Genomic DNA, 22,405 nt, shown 5'->3' on the forward strand with positions numbered 1-22,405 from the left:
TAATGATATACTACCCATGGACCACTGTAAATATTGATATACTAAGCAGGGCCTACTGTAAATAATGATAGTGTTGGGTGGGGTTACTGGGTTATAGGGATGGGGTGGTGTTGAGTAGGGTTGGGTAGGGTGCTCTTTCCAAGAGCCGGTGAAGACTCGATGGGCCGAATGGCCTCCTTCTGCACTGTAAATTCTATGACAAAATATGATATACTACCCAGGGACCACTGAAAATAATGATATACCGCCCAGGGAACACTGTAAATAATAATACTCTACCCAGGGACCACAGTAAATCATAGATCATAGAATTTACTGTAAATTCTATGATCTATGATTTACTGTGGTCCCTGGGTAGAGTATTCGGCTCTTGGAAAGAGCACCCTATCCAAGTCCACACCTCCACCCTATCCCCATAAGCGAGTAACCACACCCAACACTAAAGGCAATTTTGTACACTAAGGGCAATTTATCATAAGAACATAAGAACTCGGAGCAGGAGTAGGCCATCTGGCCCCTCGAGCCTGCTCTGCCATTCAATGAGATCATGGCTGATCTTTGTGGACTCAGCTCCACTCTCCGGCCCATACACCATATCCCCGAATCCCTTTATTCGTTAGAAAGGCATCTATCTTTTTCTTAAAAACGTTTAAAGAAGGAGCCTCAACTGCTTCACTGGGCAAGGAGTTCCAGAGATTCACAACCCTTTAGGTGAAGAAGTTCCTCCTACACTCCGTCCTAAATCTACCTCCCATTATTTTGAGGCTATGCCCCCTAGTTCTGCTTTCCTCGACCAGTGGAAACAACCTGCCCGCATCTATCCTATCTATTCCCTTCATAATTTTATATGTTTCAATAAGATCCCCCCGCATCCTTCTAAACTCCAATGAGTACAATCCCAGTCTACTCAACTTCTCGTCATAATCTAATCCCCTCAACTCTGGGATCAACCTCGTGAATCTCCTCTGCACTCCCTCCAGTGCCAATATGTCCTTTCTCAGGTAAGGAGACCAAAACTGAACACAATACTCCTGATACGGCCTCGCCAACACCCTATACAATTGCAGCATACCCTCACTAGTCTTGAACTCCATCCCTCTTAATCACCTGTTGCACCTGCAGACCTACTTTTTGCGACTCACCATTTTGTTTATCATGGCCAATTTACATAAACTGCACATATTTGGGGTGTGGGAAAAACCCGGAGCACCCGGAGGAAACTCACGCACACACTGGGAGGATGTGCAGACTCCGCACAGACAGTGACCCAAGCCGGAATCGAACCTGGGACCCTGGTGCTGTAAAACAATTGTGCTATCCACAGTGCTACCGTGCTGCACACTAAATGATATAGTGGTGCTAAATGACATAATAATATACTGTGCTGCCCACTAAATGATACAGTATAATTATATATTTCCCAGGGACCACTGTAAATAAAGATAAACCACCCAGGGACCACTGTAAATAAAGATAAACCACCCAGAGACCACTGTAAATAAAGATAAACCACCCAGGGACCACTGTAAATAAAGAAAAACCACCCAGAGACCACTGTAAATAAAGATAAACCACCCAGGGAACACTGTAAATAAAGCTAAACTACCCAGGGACAACTGTAAATAAAGATAAACCACCCGTGGACCACTGTAAATAAAGATACACCACCCAGGGACCACTGTAAATAAAGATAAACCACCCAGGGACCACTGTAAATAAAGATAAACCACCCAGGGACCACTGTAAATAAAGATAAACCACCCGTGGACCACTGTAAATAAAGATACACCACCCAGGGACAACTGTAAATAAAGATAAACCACCCAGGGACCACTGTAAATAAAGATAAACCACCCAGGGACCACTGTAAAAAACGATAAACCACCCAGGGACCACTATAAATAAAGAAAAACCACCCAGGGACCACTGTAAATAAAGATAAACCACCCAGGGAACACTGTAAATAAAGCTAAACTACCCAGGGACAACTGTAAATAAAGATAAACCACCCGTGGACCACTGTAAATAAAGATACACCACCCAGGGACCACTGTAAATAAAGATAAACCACCCAGGAACCACTGTAAATAAAGATAAACCACCCAGGAACCACTGTAAATAAAGATAAACCACCCAGGGACCGCTGTAAATAAAGATAAACCACCCAGGGACCACTGCAAATAAAGATAAACCACCCAGGGACCACTGTAAATAAAGATAATCCACCCAGGGACCACTGTAAATAAAGATAAACCACCCAGGTGTAGATCCCCAAATTTCTTTCTCTGTCAGTCTGGCCTCAATAAAAGTTGAGACGGATTCGCACGTAAAAAGAAGTTATTTATTTAGCTTGCAAGCTTGATTCATTTCATAGAAATATAAGAGTCATCCAGTTTCCTATATCCCAGAAAGCGAATGAACAAAGAAACAAAGGGATCTCTGCAAATCAATTCAAATGGTATCAAGTTTCACATACTCGACGGACATAGGTCAGCCTATGTCCCTCCTGACCGGTTCGATCTATTCTCATTGGCTCACTTCCAATCCCTTTCTCTGGCCCCTATCAATGCAGCATCACTCTCATAGACACACCTCTTCCTGCTTTTTCCATGCGGTCTCAAACCCCTTTGTCCCTAACTGCAAGAATCAAAGTGGCTTATTTCTACATTACATTAACTAGTATCTCTAAAGTAACTATTTTATATCACATTCGTCATTCCCTCCTTTTATCATTCCATGATAACCGAACTATCCAATCTATAGCTACGGTTCCTCATCTAAAAAGATCCGTCGCTGCATTTCCAATTCCTGTCTTAGCCCCCCTTCATCTGCCTCACCCTCATGGATTTTAACAGTTGAATTTTTTTCCGGTGATTGGGGCGGTGATCTGATCTAGTGCACCCCGCATTCTACCCATCACACATTTAAGGATGGCCAGGCCCACAAAGATGCAGCCGATAGCTACCACTAGATACATGGCCATATTTATCAACCAATCCTTCCATCCTCCAAATCCCCAGTTACCCCAAGAGCCAGGATCCTGCATCCCGTCCAAGTGATCCCGTATGCGATCCATAAATTTAGTGATGTTAGCGGTCAAGTCCTGAACACCCATGATACACTTGCCCTGTACTATGGCGCATACCCCACCCTCCGGGCCAGAAGATAGTCAAGAGCATACCGGTTCTGCATTGCAAACAACCGTAGCTGAGACAACTCCTTAGTTATTGCCCCGAGGGCTCCCAAGGTTTCATTTCCCAAGATGGTAAGGCCGCAAATAAAATAATTCCGATCACTAACAGCCAAGGAACCCCCCACACCTCCCAGTGTCAATACGCTCAGAATGCCCCACCCGGCTGAGTGGCCCCGGTTGGGTGCAAGAACCTGAGGTTTTTTCCAGTTCTCGCAAAATTCAGCAGAGACTGCCCGGCGTGCGAACTGATTATGCAGGTTCCACGCCGAAGGGCAGGGGACTGTGGTAGGGACTAGAGTCCCTATAGCAATTCGGCGGGGAAATGGGGGTGACAAAACGTTGGTCGCCGTACCATTAAATAAAAAGTAGTATCCTTGTTCCGTGTGGAGACTAGCATCACAATCAGCATATCGGTTGCGTAAGGACCTCCCAGTAGCCCAGTTTATCCAACTTTGAAATGCCCATTCGGGCCGCCCAGCAATGCGGAAAGCCCTTGTCCCAACAGTGATATGAGAGACATTCGCCCAGCCACAAAGGAGCTGTTGGCCGGCGTTCAATGGAACGCAAGTGGTGTTATAACAAACGCATTGGCCAGACGCCTGGGTGATACGGCACCTCCTGTCCGTACAGGTGGGAAACAGACATGTTATATTTGTGTCCACCTCTACCAGCAAACAGCCATATCCTTCACTGCTGAAGCAATTCTCGTACGACCGGGAATCCCTATTGGGAGTGAAGTGGCTAGGTATGTACGCCCTCCACCGTCGCAGCCTACAGTACTGTGAATGGGAATTATCCCGAGGAAGGGGAAGGCAAATAGCCGGTGGTGCTGAATCCGGATCGTAAGGAAGAGTGACGTGCTCGGGCAATGGCTCGGAACGCTGACAATGAACCACCGTTTGGGGAGTGCCCCAAAGCGGTGAAACAGAAAATAACCTAGACACCGCTGCGGGGTTCGGGTAGCAGACAACCCGTCCCTGGCCATACAGACGGTGGTAAATCTGGTAGAAGAGATTCATACTACCCGGGTTTTCCTCAGTTTGGCCTTTAATTAACTTAAGTGTATCTCCCGGTAACCTACGTTCTAGCTGTACTTCCCTTCTCACACGCCCCATCCTCTCTCTAGTCCCTTTCTCTTTCTCATGGTCTCTTCCTACACTCTTCTGACAGCCTGATGTTACCTTTATTGTACCACTTTTAACACATCCAAAATCAAATTTACATGTATTCCAAAAACAAGGCAATGTCCATATAATGTTCCCTTCCCATCGCCGGGACCGGTGCAGCTGCTTCATGACGCCTGCATTCTCCTTAACTTTGATGACCTTCCATGAGTCGATACCATGTCCTCGTATATGGGGGCAGCGAAGAACATCACCTGTGCATAGGTGATGTATCCTTGTAGATTGGTTGGGGCTACACAGATACATAATATTCCCCTTTTCCATGTCCATCGCCAATAACACGCCAAGCGAAGTGAGGCCAAATATCAGACAGACGATGCGTAGCCACTCCATCATGCTCCACACCTGTAAAATAGCACTGGAGAAGGGAGGCAGGTTAGTATCCGACCTTTTACAGTAGTGGAGATGGACTCAATTTACAGTGATGTAGGTGGACCCAAGCACTTCGCCCCTCCACTTTAACTGCTGTGCGGGTGGTAAGGAGAACTTGGAAGGGCCCGTCCCATCGCGGATCCGACCCCTTCCTAGTCCAATTTTTGACCATGACATAACTACCGGGCTGGACTGAAAGTGAGTTAGGTAATGGGGGCGGTGCCTGGTGAGCCGCGCGGACCTGGCCATGGAGTTCCTTGAGCACTTGCGTAAGGGCTAGAACACAGGTGGTCATTTCTTCAGTCATCTGATGAAACTGAACCCGTCTGGGAACCTGCAGGCTCCAAGGAGTTCTAAGAGGCCTGCCATAAAGAATCTCGGCGGGAGAGAGCCGGGCTGGTCCCGCAGGTGTAACCTGCAGCTGGAAGAGGGCAACGGGGAGCAACTTAAGCCATGTCAGTCCCGTGTCTGCTCTTAATTTAGCCAATTTAGTTTTGAGGGTCTGATTGTGTCTCTCAACCACCCCGGCTGCCTGCGGTCTGTAAGCACAGTGTAACTGCTGGCGTATGCCCAACTGGGAGCAAAACTCCTTTTTAATTTGTCCAATAAAATGAGGCCCATTATCAGAACTTAACTGAGCTGGTATACCGTACCGGGGAATGATTTCCCTCATCAAGACTTTAACCACAGGAGCAGCTTTACTATAGATAGTCGGATACGCCTCGACCCATCTGCTGAACACATCCACAATGACCAAAACATATTTGTAACATTGACACCTTTCCAACTCAATGTAATCCATTTGGAGCGTCTCAAAGGGACCACTGGGCAACGGGGTTTGCCCCTTCCCACAAGGGATACCTTTTCCGGTGTTATATTGCTGACAAATCAAACACCGATTACTGATACTTTGGGCCAACCCCTGCATTTTAGGGTGCCACCAAGTGTCCAGCAACAAATCACTAGTCCCTCGAGCCCCACAATGAGTTGCAAAGTGTACACATTCGATGACCCATAAAGCCAGTACATCAGACATACAAGTCTGATGTGCAGGCGTGGTCCATAAAGAGGAAACAGAATCATATGTACAACCTAACCGTTTCCACATTTGTTTATCACTCTCAGGAGCGTCCTCCTGTAACCTTATGACGTCTTGGATGGTTGGCATTGACTTGTCAGAAGCAGACACATTCACAGTAGATCGTTTAGTCTGACTTAACATTTTAGGCACCATCACTTGCTGAATTTGTGCGGCTGTGCGCGCTGCACAATCTGCTCGTTCATTACCAACGTCAACTGGGGTTGTACCATGCGTGTGGGCAGCGCATTTAATAACGGAAATCTGCGCTGGCAGAAGGAGGGCCTGCAGTAGGTCATTAACTAAACCCCGGTGGGATATTTGACCACACATAATCATGTCAGGTTGTTCTGACGAAATGTCACTCAAATCGCCCCTTATTGTGGTAGTTTCCTGAATCAAGGCTAAACAGTCGTGGCCAGGTGCGTCTTCATGGACAGGGGGACCACTAAGAAAACAGGCTGGGTTGATAGTGGTACAGTATTTAAATGTCAGACGTGGATTGTTCAAAAGGTATATCTCATACCTATTCTGACGAGCTGCGGTAAGATGCTGACCATTCGCCCCATATCCCTGGCATGGTACTGGTCATGGACCTGACGTGTAATATGAGGGCTTACCGAAGCTGACTGTGGCCATAAATGTGGTGATATTGTAACAAAATCGGCTGTACCTTCTTTTCCCGTGACTGTGGCTGTAACCTTGACTGGCCATTCGGTCTCAAGTAATGGCCGGTATTTGTCCTCCAACTCCCTGTTTCGTCCAGTTCTGTCATAGGCCAGGGTAACGTAATGCAGTGACTGTTCAATGTCTAACGTCCACCACTGGGGGGTGATAGAAATATAGCACTGTTGTCTCATCCTCCTCTTCGCTGATCCACCCACCCAAAGTCACTATATTGGAGCTCTTGCTGGTAAACTACCATTTCTGCCGCATGTTGGCGTCGCAGATCATCCTTTTTCATTACATACTCAGTCATAACCTTTGTAACTGAGCCTCCTTCTTGGCCTACACCCTCCTTCCAGTAAAATCTGACTGCCCTTGCCATCTGGGAAGGGGCGTTCTCTGTCCAATTCATGTTATTACATTTCACAGCAGTAACCACAGAAGGTGGTAGGCAATGCATTAACATAGCACAGTATTGAGGCGAATTCTGACCATTTTGACACAGCAAATCGCCTGACTGCCCCCGGTAGATTTCATTAAAACGCCCCAGAAATTCCTCTGGCTCGTCAATCTTCCTAGGTTTTAGGTCTAAGATAACAGAAATATTTATGGGCCTTTGAAATGTGCTATTTAACGCATTCAAGATCTGTGTCCTTCTTTTCTCTATTTGCTCTCTTTTTTTTTAAACTTAAAAATGTTTGAAAATTCAAATTGAATTACTGCAACTTGCAAGCTTAGCTCTGATCTCAACTCAGAACTAAATTTACAATTTGCTTAACACAAACTTGTATAACATTTACAACTTAATTATTTCTTTATCTTAACAATTTTTCTTTTAACAAGTTTTTTTTCTTTTACATACACATAAGTATTAGCAAAATCAACTATCATCTCCAGATTGACACTTTTTAAAATGGTGTCCATGATCTTCTTTAAGTTTCTATTAATCTCCAGATAAAATGAGATAAACCTTATTTCAAGTAAGTAAAATTTAAGATTCTGGCAATTTCAATCAATTGCTTTCGAAAATAATAACTTTTATCAAAGAGGTGGAGAAACCCACTGGTTTCCTTTAATTAATTCAAAACGTAACTTTGCTGGTGTTCACTGACTCAAAGGAAAGGTATCCGATTACACTACGGCTGCTGCTGTTATCTCAAAGCTTGAGTGAGAAGCACTGTCTGTTTTCAACTCCGCCTGCTGCTGTTAACCCTTTGAGAGACTTCTGCTTCAACCAATATGCAGAATTCCTCACAATCTCAACTAGACCTCGGAACTTTACAGTCCAAGGAGACAATTTTAGCTTAATCAACTATATATTTAAAACACTCACACATAGAGTTGAACCATCTTCAGATTTAAAAATAGTTATACTGGACTGAACCTTCATTAATTACGTCACATCAGCCTCTGAACCCTTATAATAGACTGAACCTTCATTAATTAAGTCACATCAGCCTCTGAACCCTTATAATAGACTGAACCTTCATTAATTAAGTCACATCAGCCTCTGAACCCTTATAATAGACTGAACCTTCATTAATGAAGTCACATCAGCCCCTGAACCCTTATAATAGACTGAACCTTCATTATTAAAGTCCCATCAGCCCAAAACCCTAACCCAAGCCGAAACAACAATATGAAAGCCCATCAATTAAAGTGCTAATCCCCAGACTGACCTGTGATTTCGTCGAGGCGGTCTTTCTGTGCCAACCGCGAGTGACCAGACTAATCAGACGATAAGAAGAGGGGAACAATCAATGCGCGGTCGTTTTCCAGCTCTACATTGAGGGCCCTTTGTTCCCCATCCTCCTGTTCATAATCAGTCTAATTCTGATTTCGCAGTTGGATCAGGATCGCCCAGAGAAATCCCGGTTTTCGGCACCAAATGTAGATCCCCAAATTTCTTTCTCTGTCAGTCTGGCCTCAATAAAAGTTGAGACGGATTCGCACGTAAAAAGAAGTTATTTATTTAGCTTGCAAGCTTGAATCATCTTACAGAAACGTAAAAGACATCCAGCCTCTTACATCCCAGAAAACGACTGACTAAAAGACAAAGGGATCTCTGCAAAATCAATTCAAATGGTATCAAGTTTCACATACTCGACGGACATAGGTCAGCCTATGTCCCTCCTGACCTGTTCGATTTATTCTGATTGGCTCACTTCCAATCCCTTTCTCTGGCCCCTATCAATGCAGCATCACTCTCATAGACACACCTCTTCCTGCTTTTTCCATGCGGTCTCAAACCCCTTTGTCTCTAACTGCCAGAATCAAAGTGGCTTATTTCTACATTACATTAACTAGTAACTCTAAAGTAACTATTTTATATCACATTCGTCAGTGTCAAAGTGGGACTATCTACATAACATCGTCTATAACTCTGCAGTCGCTGAATACTGGAAAATAGATCAGAGGAATGCTGATTGGTTTAAGGATTATAGAACTGAAATGGAGCTAGTTACCCTAACCAGCAGGAGAGCTTCCATTAACTAGAAATACGCCCCCGACCAAAATAGAGATGTTCTCAGTTTTGCCAGATCTCAGCAGATTGCTCAGCAATGTACCAATCAATACTGGTTAAAACTCTGCAACAACAACGAATATGCTGCTGAATCCGAGACTGTCAGAGGGATGTATGAAGGAACCAAGAACGCATTGGGTCAAACAGTAACTAATTAGCCCCATTGAAGAGATAGACATAGATGATCATCATTGAACGCAGCAAGCAGCTGGATTGGTGAGTGAAGGACGACCTCAAACACGGTGAGCGTTACCACTTAGACCCACTCGGCTCCATTCTAGACTTTAACGTAGGAGCTGGGCAGTAAGACCACCATGATTCAGATGAACCAGACCATTGACCATCTTTCCATTGGGAATACACAGGAAGTATGAAATTCTTGCTGAAATAAATAACAGTGGAAATCCAGCGTCATTGAGAAATCTCTGTTGGGAGGAAAGATTGGTGATTTACGCCATCGGTGATATAACAATGGTCACCGTGTACAAAGACAAAGGAGATGGCTCTGACTGGACTAATTATCAAGGCATCTGATGGTCAGCATAGACATGGTGGGCCGAAGGGCCTGTTTCTGTGACGTGTGACCCTAAAGCTCTTTCTGTGACTCTTTCTCCTTGTTTGGTATTGTGGGATAACCTCCAAGAGTCTTAACCGTCTTCCCTTCTACTAGGTATGATTCCAACCAGCAGAGGGTCTTCCTCATTCCCATTGATTCCAGTTTTGCTCGGGCTTCTTGATTCCATACTCGATCAAATGCTGCTTTGATGTCACCTCCCTTCTTACTTAAGTGTGTTCTGCATGTTTGAACAAAGGCTATGACGAGGTCAGTGGCCCTGGCACAACTCAAACTGAGCGTCTGTGAGCCGGTTACTGCTCAGTAAGTGCCGCTTCATTGCACAGCTGTTGAGCCGTTCCATCATATCGCTAATGATCGGCAGCAGACAGATGGGGCGGTAATTAACCAGTAAGGTCTGTGTGTGCGGCCGTTTCTGTGTGTATGTGTCTGTGATTACAGGTGTGCTTTGGTATGGGTGTCAATATGTTTGTATGAGTGTACGTGGTTGCACTTGTGAGTCTGGGCATGTGGGTGTTTGTGTGCAGCGTGGGTGAGTGTGCATGTTTGCTTGTGTGTGTGTCGGGTGTGAATGTGTGTGGGTGGCTGTGAGGGTGTCCTGTGCATTTTTTTGTGTGTTTATGGGTGAGTATGGCTACTTGTCTGTTCCTCGGCTTGAGCATGTGTTGTTTGGGTGAGTATGCGTGTGGGTGGGGAGTGAGTCTCTGGGTTTGCGTGTGATTGGCTGTGTGTGTTTGAGTATGTGTGTATTTGTGTGTTTTTGGTGTGTACGTTGGCGTGTGTACACGCGCTTGGGTATGCATGTGATTGTTTGGTTGTGTGTATATATGTGGTGGTATGTGGGTGAGTGTGTTTGTGTGTGTATCTGTTTGTGTATGAATGGTATGTGAGTGGGAATGTATGTGTGTGTGGGGGGGGGGGTCTCTGTGTGTGGGTACGTGTGTGTTCGGTTTTGGGTGAATGGGGGTGTGCATGATTGTGCGCGTGTGTGGGGTCTGTATTTGGGTATCTGTGGGAACATATATGTATGTCTGACAGTTTGTGTTTGTGCATGAATTTAGGGATATGCATGTGGATGACTGTATGATCGGTATGGGTGAGCGTGTATGACTGCGTATGTTTCTGTGTGGTTCTGTATGTCTGTGAGTGTTTGGATGTGGGCGTATGTCTGCCTGTGTCTGTATATGGGTGTGTTGGTAAGTGTGTATGTGCAAATATGGAAATGTACATGTGTGTATATGAGTGGATGTGTATTGTGTGCATGAGAGGTGAAGTGCGTGATTGGGTGTGTGTGGGTATTTGTGGATACATTCAGGGTGTGGGCATGTAAGTGTTGTAATGGGCCAGGGTTTAGAGAACACCAAAATGTATCATGGAGTTCACCTGACCCACAGCTTTGAATGGATTGTGGTTATGGCGAGCACAGGGGTCCACTTTGCAGGGGTGATGCAACAGAAACCTACATTACTTTTGAATGAAAACACTGTTTATTTATGAAACCTGGTAACACTTTATAAATCCACAGTAAACATCCTAAGTATCAACACCAAGAAACCCTCCAAAGCCTCCACTTCTAACCAAAACAAAGGACTGTGTGGTGAGTTGGTGAGGTAAGCTTTTCTTTCCCTTTCCTCTCTCCACCCTTCCACAACCTCTAAACTGCGGGGAGTGTGAAAATCAGGTAAGCTTTTTGTCTCTCTCTGCAATTGTCGTGGATAAATGGAAGGGATGGCAGAGAGGGCAGTGCAATGTTCCTCCTGCAGGATGTTCGAGGTGAGGGACACCGTCAGTGGCCCTGATGAGTTCACCTGCGGGAATTGCACCCATCTCCAGCTCCCCAAAGGCCGGTGTTAGGGAACTGGAGCTGGAGCTGGATGAACTGAGGATCATTCGGGAGGCAGAGTCGGTTACAAATAGATGCTACAGGGATGTCGTTACTCCTACGCATGAAGGTTGCTGGGTGACGTGGAGTCGGACACTTTAGGAACTTTCAAGCGGTTATTGGATAGGCATATGGAGTGCACTAGAATGATTGGGAGGAGGTTGATTTGATCTTAGTTTCAGACCAGTTCGGCAGAATATCGTGGGCCGAAGGGACTGTACTCTGGTGTAAAGTTCTATGTTCTATGTAAAGACTACAGTACGCTCTAAGTAATTCTTAATCATTCCTTGCAACATCCATAAGACAAAAAGAACCCTTTTTACAGAAATACGTCAGGTTTAACTTCACTACTGAGAACAGTAACTACTTTGAAATCACCAAATGAACATTCATAAGCTTGCAGAGATTTATGCACATCTTGCTGTGACTGCAGCTTCTCCAAATCTAAAACGAAACTAAAAACACCCTGTAGCTGCGAGGTGAAAGCGAAAGTAAAAACAGACACACAGCACAGCCCCACCCACACTCTGACATCACTGGCAAACACCCATTTCGTAAAGGTATATCCACTACAGCTATTCGCTAAACACCCATTTCTTAAAGGTACTCTCACATGAGACCTCCCCCCAAGAAAGTAAAATAAACCAGCAATTTCAAGATGGTTTCATTTTTCACCTTTTCACTTTCCTTGAAGAAATATGGAAAATAACAAAACAAAACACGCAAACATTTATAATAACATTTTCCATTCTTGTTCTTCTTCTACCAACTGGAATCCTTCTCGATTGACAGTCTCTTTCGACATGAAGGCACTATCCATCCATTTCTCTACGCCTCGGCATTTCTCTTTAAAGTGAGATACTTTAGTTCAATCTGATCACAGAGTCCTTTGTAATTCTTCAACAAAGGAGCATTGGTTATCACAGCTCTGAGGCAGTCAAATGCCTGTTGAAACTCCGCTGTCCACTGACATTTTCGACGTTTCTTTAGCAAATCTATCAGTGGAGAAACCACGCTACAAAAACTTTGCACAAATGTTCGATCAAATCCACTCATGCCAAGAAATCGCGTTATTTCCCTTCGTGACGTGGGTATTGGAACCTCCTCAATAATTTTTGTTTTCACATCCCGTGTGACCACTTATCCGTGTCCGTCTGAATGGCCAGGGAAAGTGACTTGGGCTTGACCAAATTCACTTTTTCCTAGGTTTACCCCCAAACCCGCCTCCTGAAGTCGATCGAAGTACTCCATCAGATGTTTTAAATGTTCTTTCTATCTCTGGCTGAAAATTACCTGATCGTCGATGTTTACCGCACTATTGGGTAATCCTGAAATGACTTTGGTAGTTCACCGTTCAAATGTGACAGGGGCGTTTTTTATGCCAAATGGCATAACTTTGAATTGGTAGCTACCATCTGGAGTCACAAAAGCTGAAATCTCCTTCGCCCTTTCGGATAAAGGTACCTGCCAGTAACCTCTCAGTACATCCAGTTTGGAAATAAAAGCTGATTGTCCCACTCTCTCAATGCAATCCTCCAAACGTGGGATAATATCGAGTCCGTTGTTGTAACTGCATTACTCTATCTATAGTCCACTCACAACCATTGCGTACCGTCTGGTTTTGGTACCATCACTATGGGAGAGCTCCATTGGCTGCAACCCACTTTAATTTTGCCTTTTTAAGAATACTTTCAATCTCCTTGTTAACCTGTGCCAATTTTAATGGTTTAAGTCTTTTTGAATGTTGTTTGATTGGAACAAAATTTCCCACATCTACATCATGTGCCTCCCAACTTATCTCCAGAAACTTGCCCATGTGATATCAATAACTCTTTCAGGTCAGTTCGTTTTTCCTTTGGAAGGTAACTCAACAATTTATCTCAATTTTTAAGAACCTCCTCGATTTCCAATTTAATTTGAGGTATGTCAAATTCAAAGTCATTTGGGTTTGGTTCCTCATTTTGATTTAGATTCATTAAAACCTCCATTTTCTCTCCTTCCCTTTCAAAGTACCTTTTAAGCATATTCACATGATTGCGTACTGGAATGGCCTCTGGATACCTAGCAGACACTCGGTGAGTTTTCCTTCTATCTGGCCTTCTTGCCACATAATTCACCTCACTTAAATTCCTTTCAGTCTGATAATATCCACAAAACCTTTCTTTTAAAGCTCCACCTGCCACTGCTAACAGTACTAAAACCTTTTCTCCACTGGCAAAACTCCGAATTTGTCCGCTACCCATTTCTCATCATATTTTGTGCAACTTTTAAATGCTGCCAAGCTAATTCCCCTGCTCTATTTGTCGTGGTAATCAAGATAAGCGCACACAGAAAGATCCAGACCCCGCTGCCGCTGGGCAATGCTTCCGCTTATAGGGCGGCCAAATCTCTCGCCGCGCAGATTCAGAGTGTACAGAGAGGGGAAATAACACCTGTTGCTGCGTATGAGCAGGATCCAGACCGCATAGCGAAAGTACAGCTTGACACAGCAGGTTATAAAACAAAGGAATGGGAGGAAGACGGGGCCGTGAAAGATGGGGATAATGTCTGCATGAAGGACGGGCTGGTTTAGCACAGGGCTAAATCGCAGGCTTTGACAGCAGACCAGGAAAGGCCAGCAGCACGGTTCAATTCCCATACTAGCCTCCCGAACAGGCGCCGGAATGTGGTGACTAGGGGCATTTCACAGTAACTTCGTTTGAAGCCTTCTTGTGACAATTAGTGGTTTTCATTTCATATTCATTTTCTATTTAATCGTTCCCTCAAATTTGACAAGTAATCAAAAAATGTAAGTTCCGATTTCTCACGCACCATTTTTTTCCTTCATCAATTTAAGTGGTCCTCGTACTTCATGATCAAAAATTAGTTCAAATGGACTGAATGTTCTTGTCTCATTAGGTGCATCCCGAATTGCAAACAGTACGAAGGAAATGTCTTTATCCTAATCCTCTGGATAATCTTGACAATAAGCCCTCAACATTGTCTTTAATGTCTGATGGCAACTTTCTAATGCTCCCTGCGGTTCTGGATGGTACGCAGTTGATTTAAATTATTTTATTCAGGAGCCATCCATAACTTCTTTGAATAACCTTGAGGTAATAGTTTATCCTTAATCCGATTGTATTTCTGTGGGTAGTCCATGTCTTGTCAAGAATTTAACTAACTCCTCCACAATCATTTTAGCTGTAAGATTGCGTACTGGAATGGCCTCTGGATACCTAGCAGACACATTCATTATTGTCAAAAGATATTGATTCCCACTTTGCGTTTTAGGAAGCGGCCCTTCGTAATCAATTCAGACCCTTGTAAAGGGTTCCTCAAATTCTGGAATGGGTATTAAGGGCGCTGATTGTATGACTGCTTGAGGTTTCCCTGTCACTTGATCGACAACATTTCACGACATCTTTATGAAGTCCAGTCCAATGAAAATGTTTTGTATTTTAGCTTGAGTTTTCCTTACACCCAAATGACTTCCTACTGGTACCCCAGGTGCAACTCGCAACACCTCATTTCGATACCCTACTGGCAATACTACTTGATGGAACTTCTGCCCACTTTTCATCCGCCTGCATATGAAAAGGTCTCCATTTTCTCATCAAGACATTATTTTTACGGTAATAACACCCCGGTATACCCACAGATTCCTCTTCCGTGTATGCTTTCTCAAACATCCGTTTTATTTCTATATTTTTCTGTTGTACCTCCGCCAATTTTCCTGAATTAAAATTATCCTCCACCTGTTCTTGTTCTTTTTCAACCATCTGATCAAAAGTCCGTTCTGATAATTGCACTTCACCTTTATCTTCACTGTTTGATTTCTCCTCTTGTCTTAATTTGTGACTTTGCGTTCTTGTTACTACACAATCCAGACACATCCCACGATATTCGTCCTTCAACTCTTCAGTTGTCTGAATTTCACTGGCTTATCAACCACAGTAGACATCACTCCCACCTGCGATCCAGCTCTATCGTTACCCAAGATAAACTGTATTCCTGGACAGGAGAGTTTCTCTATTACTCCTACTACATTTCACCACTCTTTCCAACCTGACCTTATATAATGGAATTCTACACTTCTCACCCTGAATTCCACATATTACCACCTTTTCTGGCAACATTCTTCCCAACCTACATAACTCCTCATCTCTTTCCATTAAAGATTGACCAGCTCCCGTATCTCTTAAAATTGTGACTTCTTTACCTGCTCCTTCTGGTACACATGAGTAAACTTTATTCATCTAACCACACAGACAGACGCACACATTCAAACACTCGCACATATACACAACCACACACACATACACGCCCTACCCCACCACCCCCGCACTCAGATGCACACACAAGTATTCCCAGACATTCATGCGGACACACCTGCTCACAGACGATCACACTTCCGTACATTGTCCCACAGACAATCTCTCACCCACAAACACAAACAATCACGCACGCACTCAGCCACACACACAAACAGTCACGCACATAGAAACGTGCGGCCACACACACCAGCACCAACAAAAAACTCACACGCAAATATACATGCAGAAACACACACATGCACATACATTCACACACACATATGTCAAGTGGGAGTACCTTTAAGAAATGGGTGTTTATCGAATAGCTGTAGTGGATGTACCTTTAAGAAATGGGTGTTTATCGAATAGCTGTAGTGGATGTACCTTTAAGAAATGGGTGTTGATCAGTGATGTCAGAGTATGGATGTTACTGGGCTGTCTGTCTGCTTTTATTTTCGCTTTGGGCTCGCAGCTACAGCGTGTGTTTAGTTTGGTTTTAGATTTGGAGAAGCTGCAGTCGCAGCAAGATGTGCATGAATCTCTGCAAGCTGATGAATGATCATTTGGTGATTTCAAAGTGGTGAAGATAATCCTGATGTCTTTCTGAATTAGGGTTATTTTTGTCTTATGGATGGTGCAAGGAAGGATTAAGAGATATTTAGAGAGTATTGTTTTATTATGTGGGTTTATTGGTGTTGATAGTTGTAAGATGTTTACTCTGGGTATATGAAGTGGGCGTTCGTCTGTGGGTGCAGATTGGTGTATCTGTGCGTGTGTGTGAGGGTATCTGTGTGGCTGTATGTGTATGTATGTGGGTTTATGCCTGTGTATGAATCTATTTGATGGTGCTTGTGTGTGGGTCTATGTGTGGTGGGTTTTATATGTTTGTGGGTATGTGTATTTGTAATTGAGCCAGTCGGTTTGTGAGGGTGTGTGTGCCTGTGTGTGTGAGAGAAAGAGAGGTATAGATAGAGAGGGAGAGTATGGATGTGCGGTGGTGTGAGTATGTGTGTTACGATGTGTTTTTCTCAGCGTTTTTGTGCGTGTCAATGTTTTTGTGTGTGAGTATGTGTAAGGGTGCCTGTGGCAGTTCGTGTGTGGGCATGTTTTTCTATGGGGTTATCTGTGTCTCTGTGAGTGAGTTTATTTGTGTCTCTCTGTCTGCGAGTGTGTTTATTTCAGCTCTCTGACTGCGAGTGTGTGTATTTGCCGCTCTGTGTCTGTGAATGTGTGTATTTGTCGCTCTGTGTCTGTGAGTGTGTATGAGCCTCTCCCTGCGTTTGTGAGTGCGCGTATTTGTGTTCTTGTGTTCGTGAGCATTCGTAATGGTGTCTCTGTGTCTGTGAGTGAGTGTAGTTGTGTCTCTGAGTGTGTGCATTTGTGTCTGTGAAGGTGTGCATTTCAGCATGTGCGTTCGTGTATGTGTGTCGCTGTGTGTGCGTATTTGTGTCTCTCTGTGGCTTTGAGTGTATTTTTGCCTGTGTTTCTGTGATTATGTGCATTTTGGCTCTTTACTGTGATTGTATGCATTTGTGTCTCTGTCTCTGCAAACCTGCGCATGTGTGTACGTGTATCTGTAAGCTACGGCTCTTGGGGGGGGGGGGGATTAAACTAATTTGCCAGAGGTCTGGGAAAACGAGCTGTGTTCCAGAAGCCAGTGTCGGGAGTAGTGAGGCAATGAGGAGGGTATCAAGGTCGCGGTCGTGTACTGGCAGACAGAAAGGACGGTTGAAGTGTGCCTACATCAATGCAAGGAGCATCCGGAATAAGGTAGCTGATCGTGGAGCGTGGATTGGTACTTGGGACTACGATGCTGTGGTCATTCCGGTGACATGGTTAGAACAGGGACATGAATGGTTGTTGGACATTCCGGGGTATAGATGTTTCAGTAAGAGTAGGGAAGGTGGTAAAAGAGGTGGAGGAGTGGCATTGTTAATCAAGGATAGTTTAACGGCTGCAGAAAGGCAGTTTGAAGGGGATCTGGCCACTGAGGTAATATAAGCCGACGTTAGAAATAGGAATGAAGCGGTCACATTTTTAGGAGATTTATATAGGCCCCCAAATAGTAATAGAGATGTGGAGGCAGAAATTGAAAAACAGATTATGGATAGGTGTGGATGTCTCAGGGTAGTTGTCATGGGTGACTGCAACGTTCCAAATATTGATTGGAACCTCTATAGGTCGAACAGTTCGGATGGGGCAGTTTTTGTACAGTGTGTACAGGGGGGTTTCCTGACACACTATGTGGCTAGGTCGACAAGAGGGAGGGGGGGGGGGCATTGGATGTGGACTGGGTAATGAACCGTGTCAAGTGTTAGATTTGTTTGTGGGAGAGCACTTTGGAGACAGTGACAACAATTCGGTGTCTTTCACTATTGCAATGGAGAGGGAGAGGGTCATACGGCAGGGCAAGGTTTATAATTGGGGGAGGGGTAATAATGATGCGATTAGGCAAGAATTAGGGAGCGTAGGATGCGAACAAAATCTGTCAGGAAAAGGTACAAATGTAAAGTGGAGCTTGTTCAAGGAACAAATACTGCGTGTCCATGATAGGCATGTCCCTGTCTGGCAGGGAGGAAAGGGCCGTGTTAGGGAACCATGGTTCACAAAAGTGGTTGAATTTCTTGTCAAGAGGAAAAAAGAAGAATATGTAAGGACGAGAAAACAAGGTTTAATAGGGTCGCTTGAGGGTGACAAGGTAGCAAGGAATGAGCAGAAAAAAGGGCTTAGGAGAGCTTGGAGGGGGCATGCGAATTCCTTGGCGGGTCGGATCAAGGAAAACCCCTAAGGCTTTTTAGTATTATGTGCGAAATAAAATAATGACCAGGGTGAGGGTCGTCACTTTGATAGAGGCCGGTCAAGGACAGTCGTGGGAACCTGTGCATGGAGGCAGAAGAAATAGGAGAGGCATTGAATGAATACTTTTCTTCACTGTTCACAAAGGAGAGGGGCCATGTTTTTGAGGATGGGAGTGTGTTTCAGGCGGGTAGGCTGGAGGAGGGAGATGTTCTGAGGAAGGACGATGTTCTGAGGAAGGACGTATTAGCAATTTTGAATTAACCTGAGGGTCGACAAGTCCCCTGGTCCTGATGGGATCTACCCAAGGGTTCTTTGGGAGGCAAGGGATGAAATTGCAGAGCCTTTGGTTTTGATCTTTGGGTCCTCGCTGTCCATGGGGATAGTGCCAGAGGACTGGAGAGTGGCGAATGCTGTTTCCTCTCTTCAAGAAAGGGAATAGGAATGACCCTGATAATTATAGGCCAGTTAGTCTTACTTCGGTGATCGGGAAGATAATGGAAACGGTCCTGAAGGATAGGATTTATGACCATTTGGAAAGATGCAGCTGAATCCGGATTAGTCAACACGGATTTGTGAAGGGTAGGTCTTGTCTCACAAATTTGATTGAATTCTTTGAGGAGGTAACCAAATGTGTAGGTGAAGGTAGAGCAGTTGATGTCGTATACATGGATTTTAGTAAGGCGTTGATAAGGTTCCACATGGTCGGCAATGAAGAAAGTAAGGAGGTGCGGGATAGAGGAACATTTGGCCAATTGGATAAGTAAATTAGGGGCAGCACGGTAGCATTGTGGATAGCACACTTGCTTCACAGCTCCAGGGTCCCAGGTTCGATTCCGGCTTGGGTCACTGTCTGTGCGGAGTCTGCACATCCTCCCCTTGTGTGCGTGGGTTTCCTCTGGGTGCTCCGATTTCCTCCCACAATCCAAAGATGTGCGGGTTAGGTGGATTGGCCATGCGAAATTGCCCATAGTGTCCAAAATTGCCCTTAGAGTTGGGTGTAGTTACTGGGTTAGGATGGAGGTGTGGACCTTGGGTGGGGTGCTCTTTCTAAGAGCCGGTGCAGACTCGATGGGCCGAATGACCTCCTTCTGCACTGTAAATTCTATGAAAAACTGGCTATCACATAGAGGACACAGGGTGGTGGTGGATGGAAAACGTTCAGACTGGAGACCAGTTAGCAGCGGAGTACGACAGGGATCAGTGATGGGTCATTTGCGATTTTTATCAATTATTTGGAGGAGGGGGCTGAAGGGTGTGTCAGTAAATTTGCTGATGACACCATGCTGAGGTGGAGGGCTGTTGTAGGCTGCAAAGAGACATTGATAGGATGCAGAGCTGGGCTGAAAAATGGCAGATGGAGTTTAACCCTGATAAATGCGAGGTGATTCATTTTGGTCGAAAAAAATTGAATGCGGATTACAGGGTCAACGGCAGGGTTCTGAGGAATGTGGAGGAGCAGATAGATCTTGGGGTTCATGTCCACAGATCTCTGAAGGTTGCCACGCAAGTGGATAGAGCCGTGAAGAAGGCTTTTTGTGTATTAGCGTTTATTAACAGTGGGCTTGAGTTTACGAGCCGCGGGGTTATGCTGCAACTATACACGACCCTGGTGAGAGCACATTTGGAGTATTGTGTGCAGTTCTGGTCACCTCATTATAGGAAGGATGTGGAAGCATTGTAAACGGTCAAAGTAGATTTACCAGAATGCTGACTGGTTTGCAGGATAGGTCTTATCAGGAAAGGTTGAGGGAGCTAGGGTTTTTGTCTTTGGAGCGGAGGAGGATGAGAGGCGACTTAATAGAGGTTTATAAGATAATGAGGGGGATAGATAGAGTGGACGTTCAGAGACAATTTCGTCGGGAGGATGTAGACGTTACAAGGGGGCATAACTATAAGATTCAAGGTGGGAGATATAGGAGGGATGTCCGAGGTAGGCTCTTTACTCAGAGAGTGGTTAGGGTGTGGAATGGACTGCCTGCTGTGATTGTGGCGTCGGGCAATTTAGGAACTTTCAAGCTTTTATTGGATCGGCACATGGAGGTCACCAGAATGACAGGGAGTGGAATAGCTTGATCTTGGTTTCGTACAATGCTCGGCACAACATCATGGGCCGAAGGGCCTGTTCTGTGATGTACCGTTCTATGTTCTAAGTGTGTGTATTTGAGTCGCTATATCTATAAGTCCGTGTATCTGTGTCTCTGTGGAAGTGTGTCTGTGCATTTGTATCTCTGTGTGTCTGTAAGTTTGTGTATTTCAGTCTCTATCACTTTGATACAGTGTGTCTGTCTATCTGTGTCTCAATGACTGACGGTGTGTATTTGTGTCGATTTGTGCGCGTGTGCCTGTGTATTTGTTTCTGTGTGTCTGTGTGTGTGTGCCTGTGTCTCTGTGCCTGTGATTGTGTATTTGTGTTTATTTGTTTGTCTTCGTCAGCAACACGTCAATCAAACTGGTAATGCCTGCCCCAGACTGATGTATATTTATTTTCATTGTTTATTTTCCTTTCTTTCAGTGAACATCATCACCTTTGTGATCCTGAAGACGAAAAACTGTGGACTGTCCAAATGTGTCACTTGTTACCTGTTGGCCATGGCAGTGGGAGATCTACTGGTCGTTATTCTCGACCTGATATTGAGACACATTCCCATTGTCTTTGATAAGCAGTTTTATTTCCTGCAGTCCATCCCCGTGTGCAATCTCCACGCCGTCCTGCTTTATGCAGCCACTGACTGTTCTGTCTGGTTCACCGTCACTTTCACCTTTGATCGATTTGTGGCTATTTGTTGCTCGATGCTGAAAAGTAAATATTGCAGCGAGAAAACGGCAGTTGTGGTTCTGGGAACAGTGACTGTGCTGAGCTGTTTGAAGAATATTTTCTGGTACTTTATGTTCACAGGTCTGTATTTGCTGGTGAACTTCCCCTGGTTTTGTGATATCATCGAAGATGTGATGGTCTCTCCGGAATGGACAGCAATCGAGTTCCTCCACAACATTCTAACCCCGTGTGTTCCATTTGCCCTGATTCTGCTGTTCAATGTTCTCACCGTCAGACACATTGTCCTGAGCAGCAGGGCCCGCAGGAGACTCCGGGCTCACAGCAGTGGGGCCTGTCCCAGAGACCCAGAGATGGAGAGCCGAAGGAAATCCATCATTTTACTGTTTGTTATATCGGCCAATTTCATTTTGTTATGGTCAATGGTAATGTTTTATTCGATATGGTGGCGGATGTATTTTTTGATGTATCGGTCTGTATATTTAGATCCTTATGTTCTGGAATTGTCTTTCATGCTGCAGCTCCTGAGTTGCTGCACCAACACTGCGATTTATGCCGTTTCACAGACTCAGTTCAGACAGCAGTTGAAGAATGTTCTGGAATTCCGGTGTGGCGATGAGCTATGACGTCGCACATAAAATGAGCCTCGTATGCATACCTCGATTACGACCTATTAATCCCATCAAACGAGTACAAACATATCCACGAGCCCCCCTTTCCTGCACCCACCCCCCAACCAACCCCAGCCACACTCCTCAAACCTGATCGAGAAACCCCCCTAAAAATAAATAAAAACGAATAGGAAAGAGCCAACCTCCCGGTGGAAGAGCCAGAAAGAACGAGGAAAGGGAAATCTCAGCATCAGAGTTTGCAGCCACAAGAGGTGGCACGGGACCAGGAAGGACCGACTCCACGGAGTTTTCAGCGCAGATCCATGTGCTGATGGACAGACGTTTGGGCTTCATCACCTCCAAGCTCCAAAGCCGCAGGAATATGCTGAAGAAAATCTTCAGGTCAGCCGTCGAGACAGCAGTGGAGCTGAGAGAGGCCACTTTGAACAAGGCT

General features: G+C 44.9%; 1 protein-coding gene across 1 annotated transcript; it reads right to left on the bottom strand.

Annotated features, from left to right (window-relative positions):
• Window positions 1-3,777: 3,777 nt before the first annotated feature.
• LOC140405639 (uncharacterized) lies at window positions 3,778-6,651 on the bottom strand (the record flags this gene model as incomplete). The annotated part of the gene is made up of 2 exons (XM_072494177.1): window positions 6,501-6,651; window positions 3,778-4,735 (listed from the first exon to the last, which is right to left on the bottom strand). Coding segments are annotated over exons 1-2 (999 nt in total), but the record flags the coding sequence as incomplete, so codon positions are not given.
• Between the last annotated feature and the right edge of the window lie 15,754 nt (window positions 6,652-22,405).

This window comes from Scyliorhinus torazame, unplaced genomic scaffold, assembly GCF_047496885.1.
Source record: "Scyliorhinus torazame isolate Kashiwa2021f unplaced genomic scaffold, sScyTor2.1 scaffold_167, whole genome shotgun sequence".
Classification (NCBI taxonomy): domain Eukaryota; kingdom Metazoa; phylum Chordata; class Chondrichthyes; order Carcharhiniformes; family Scyliorhinidae; genus Scyliorhinus; species Scyliorhinus torazame.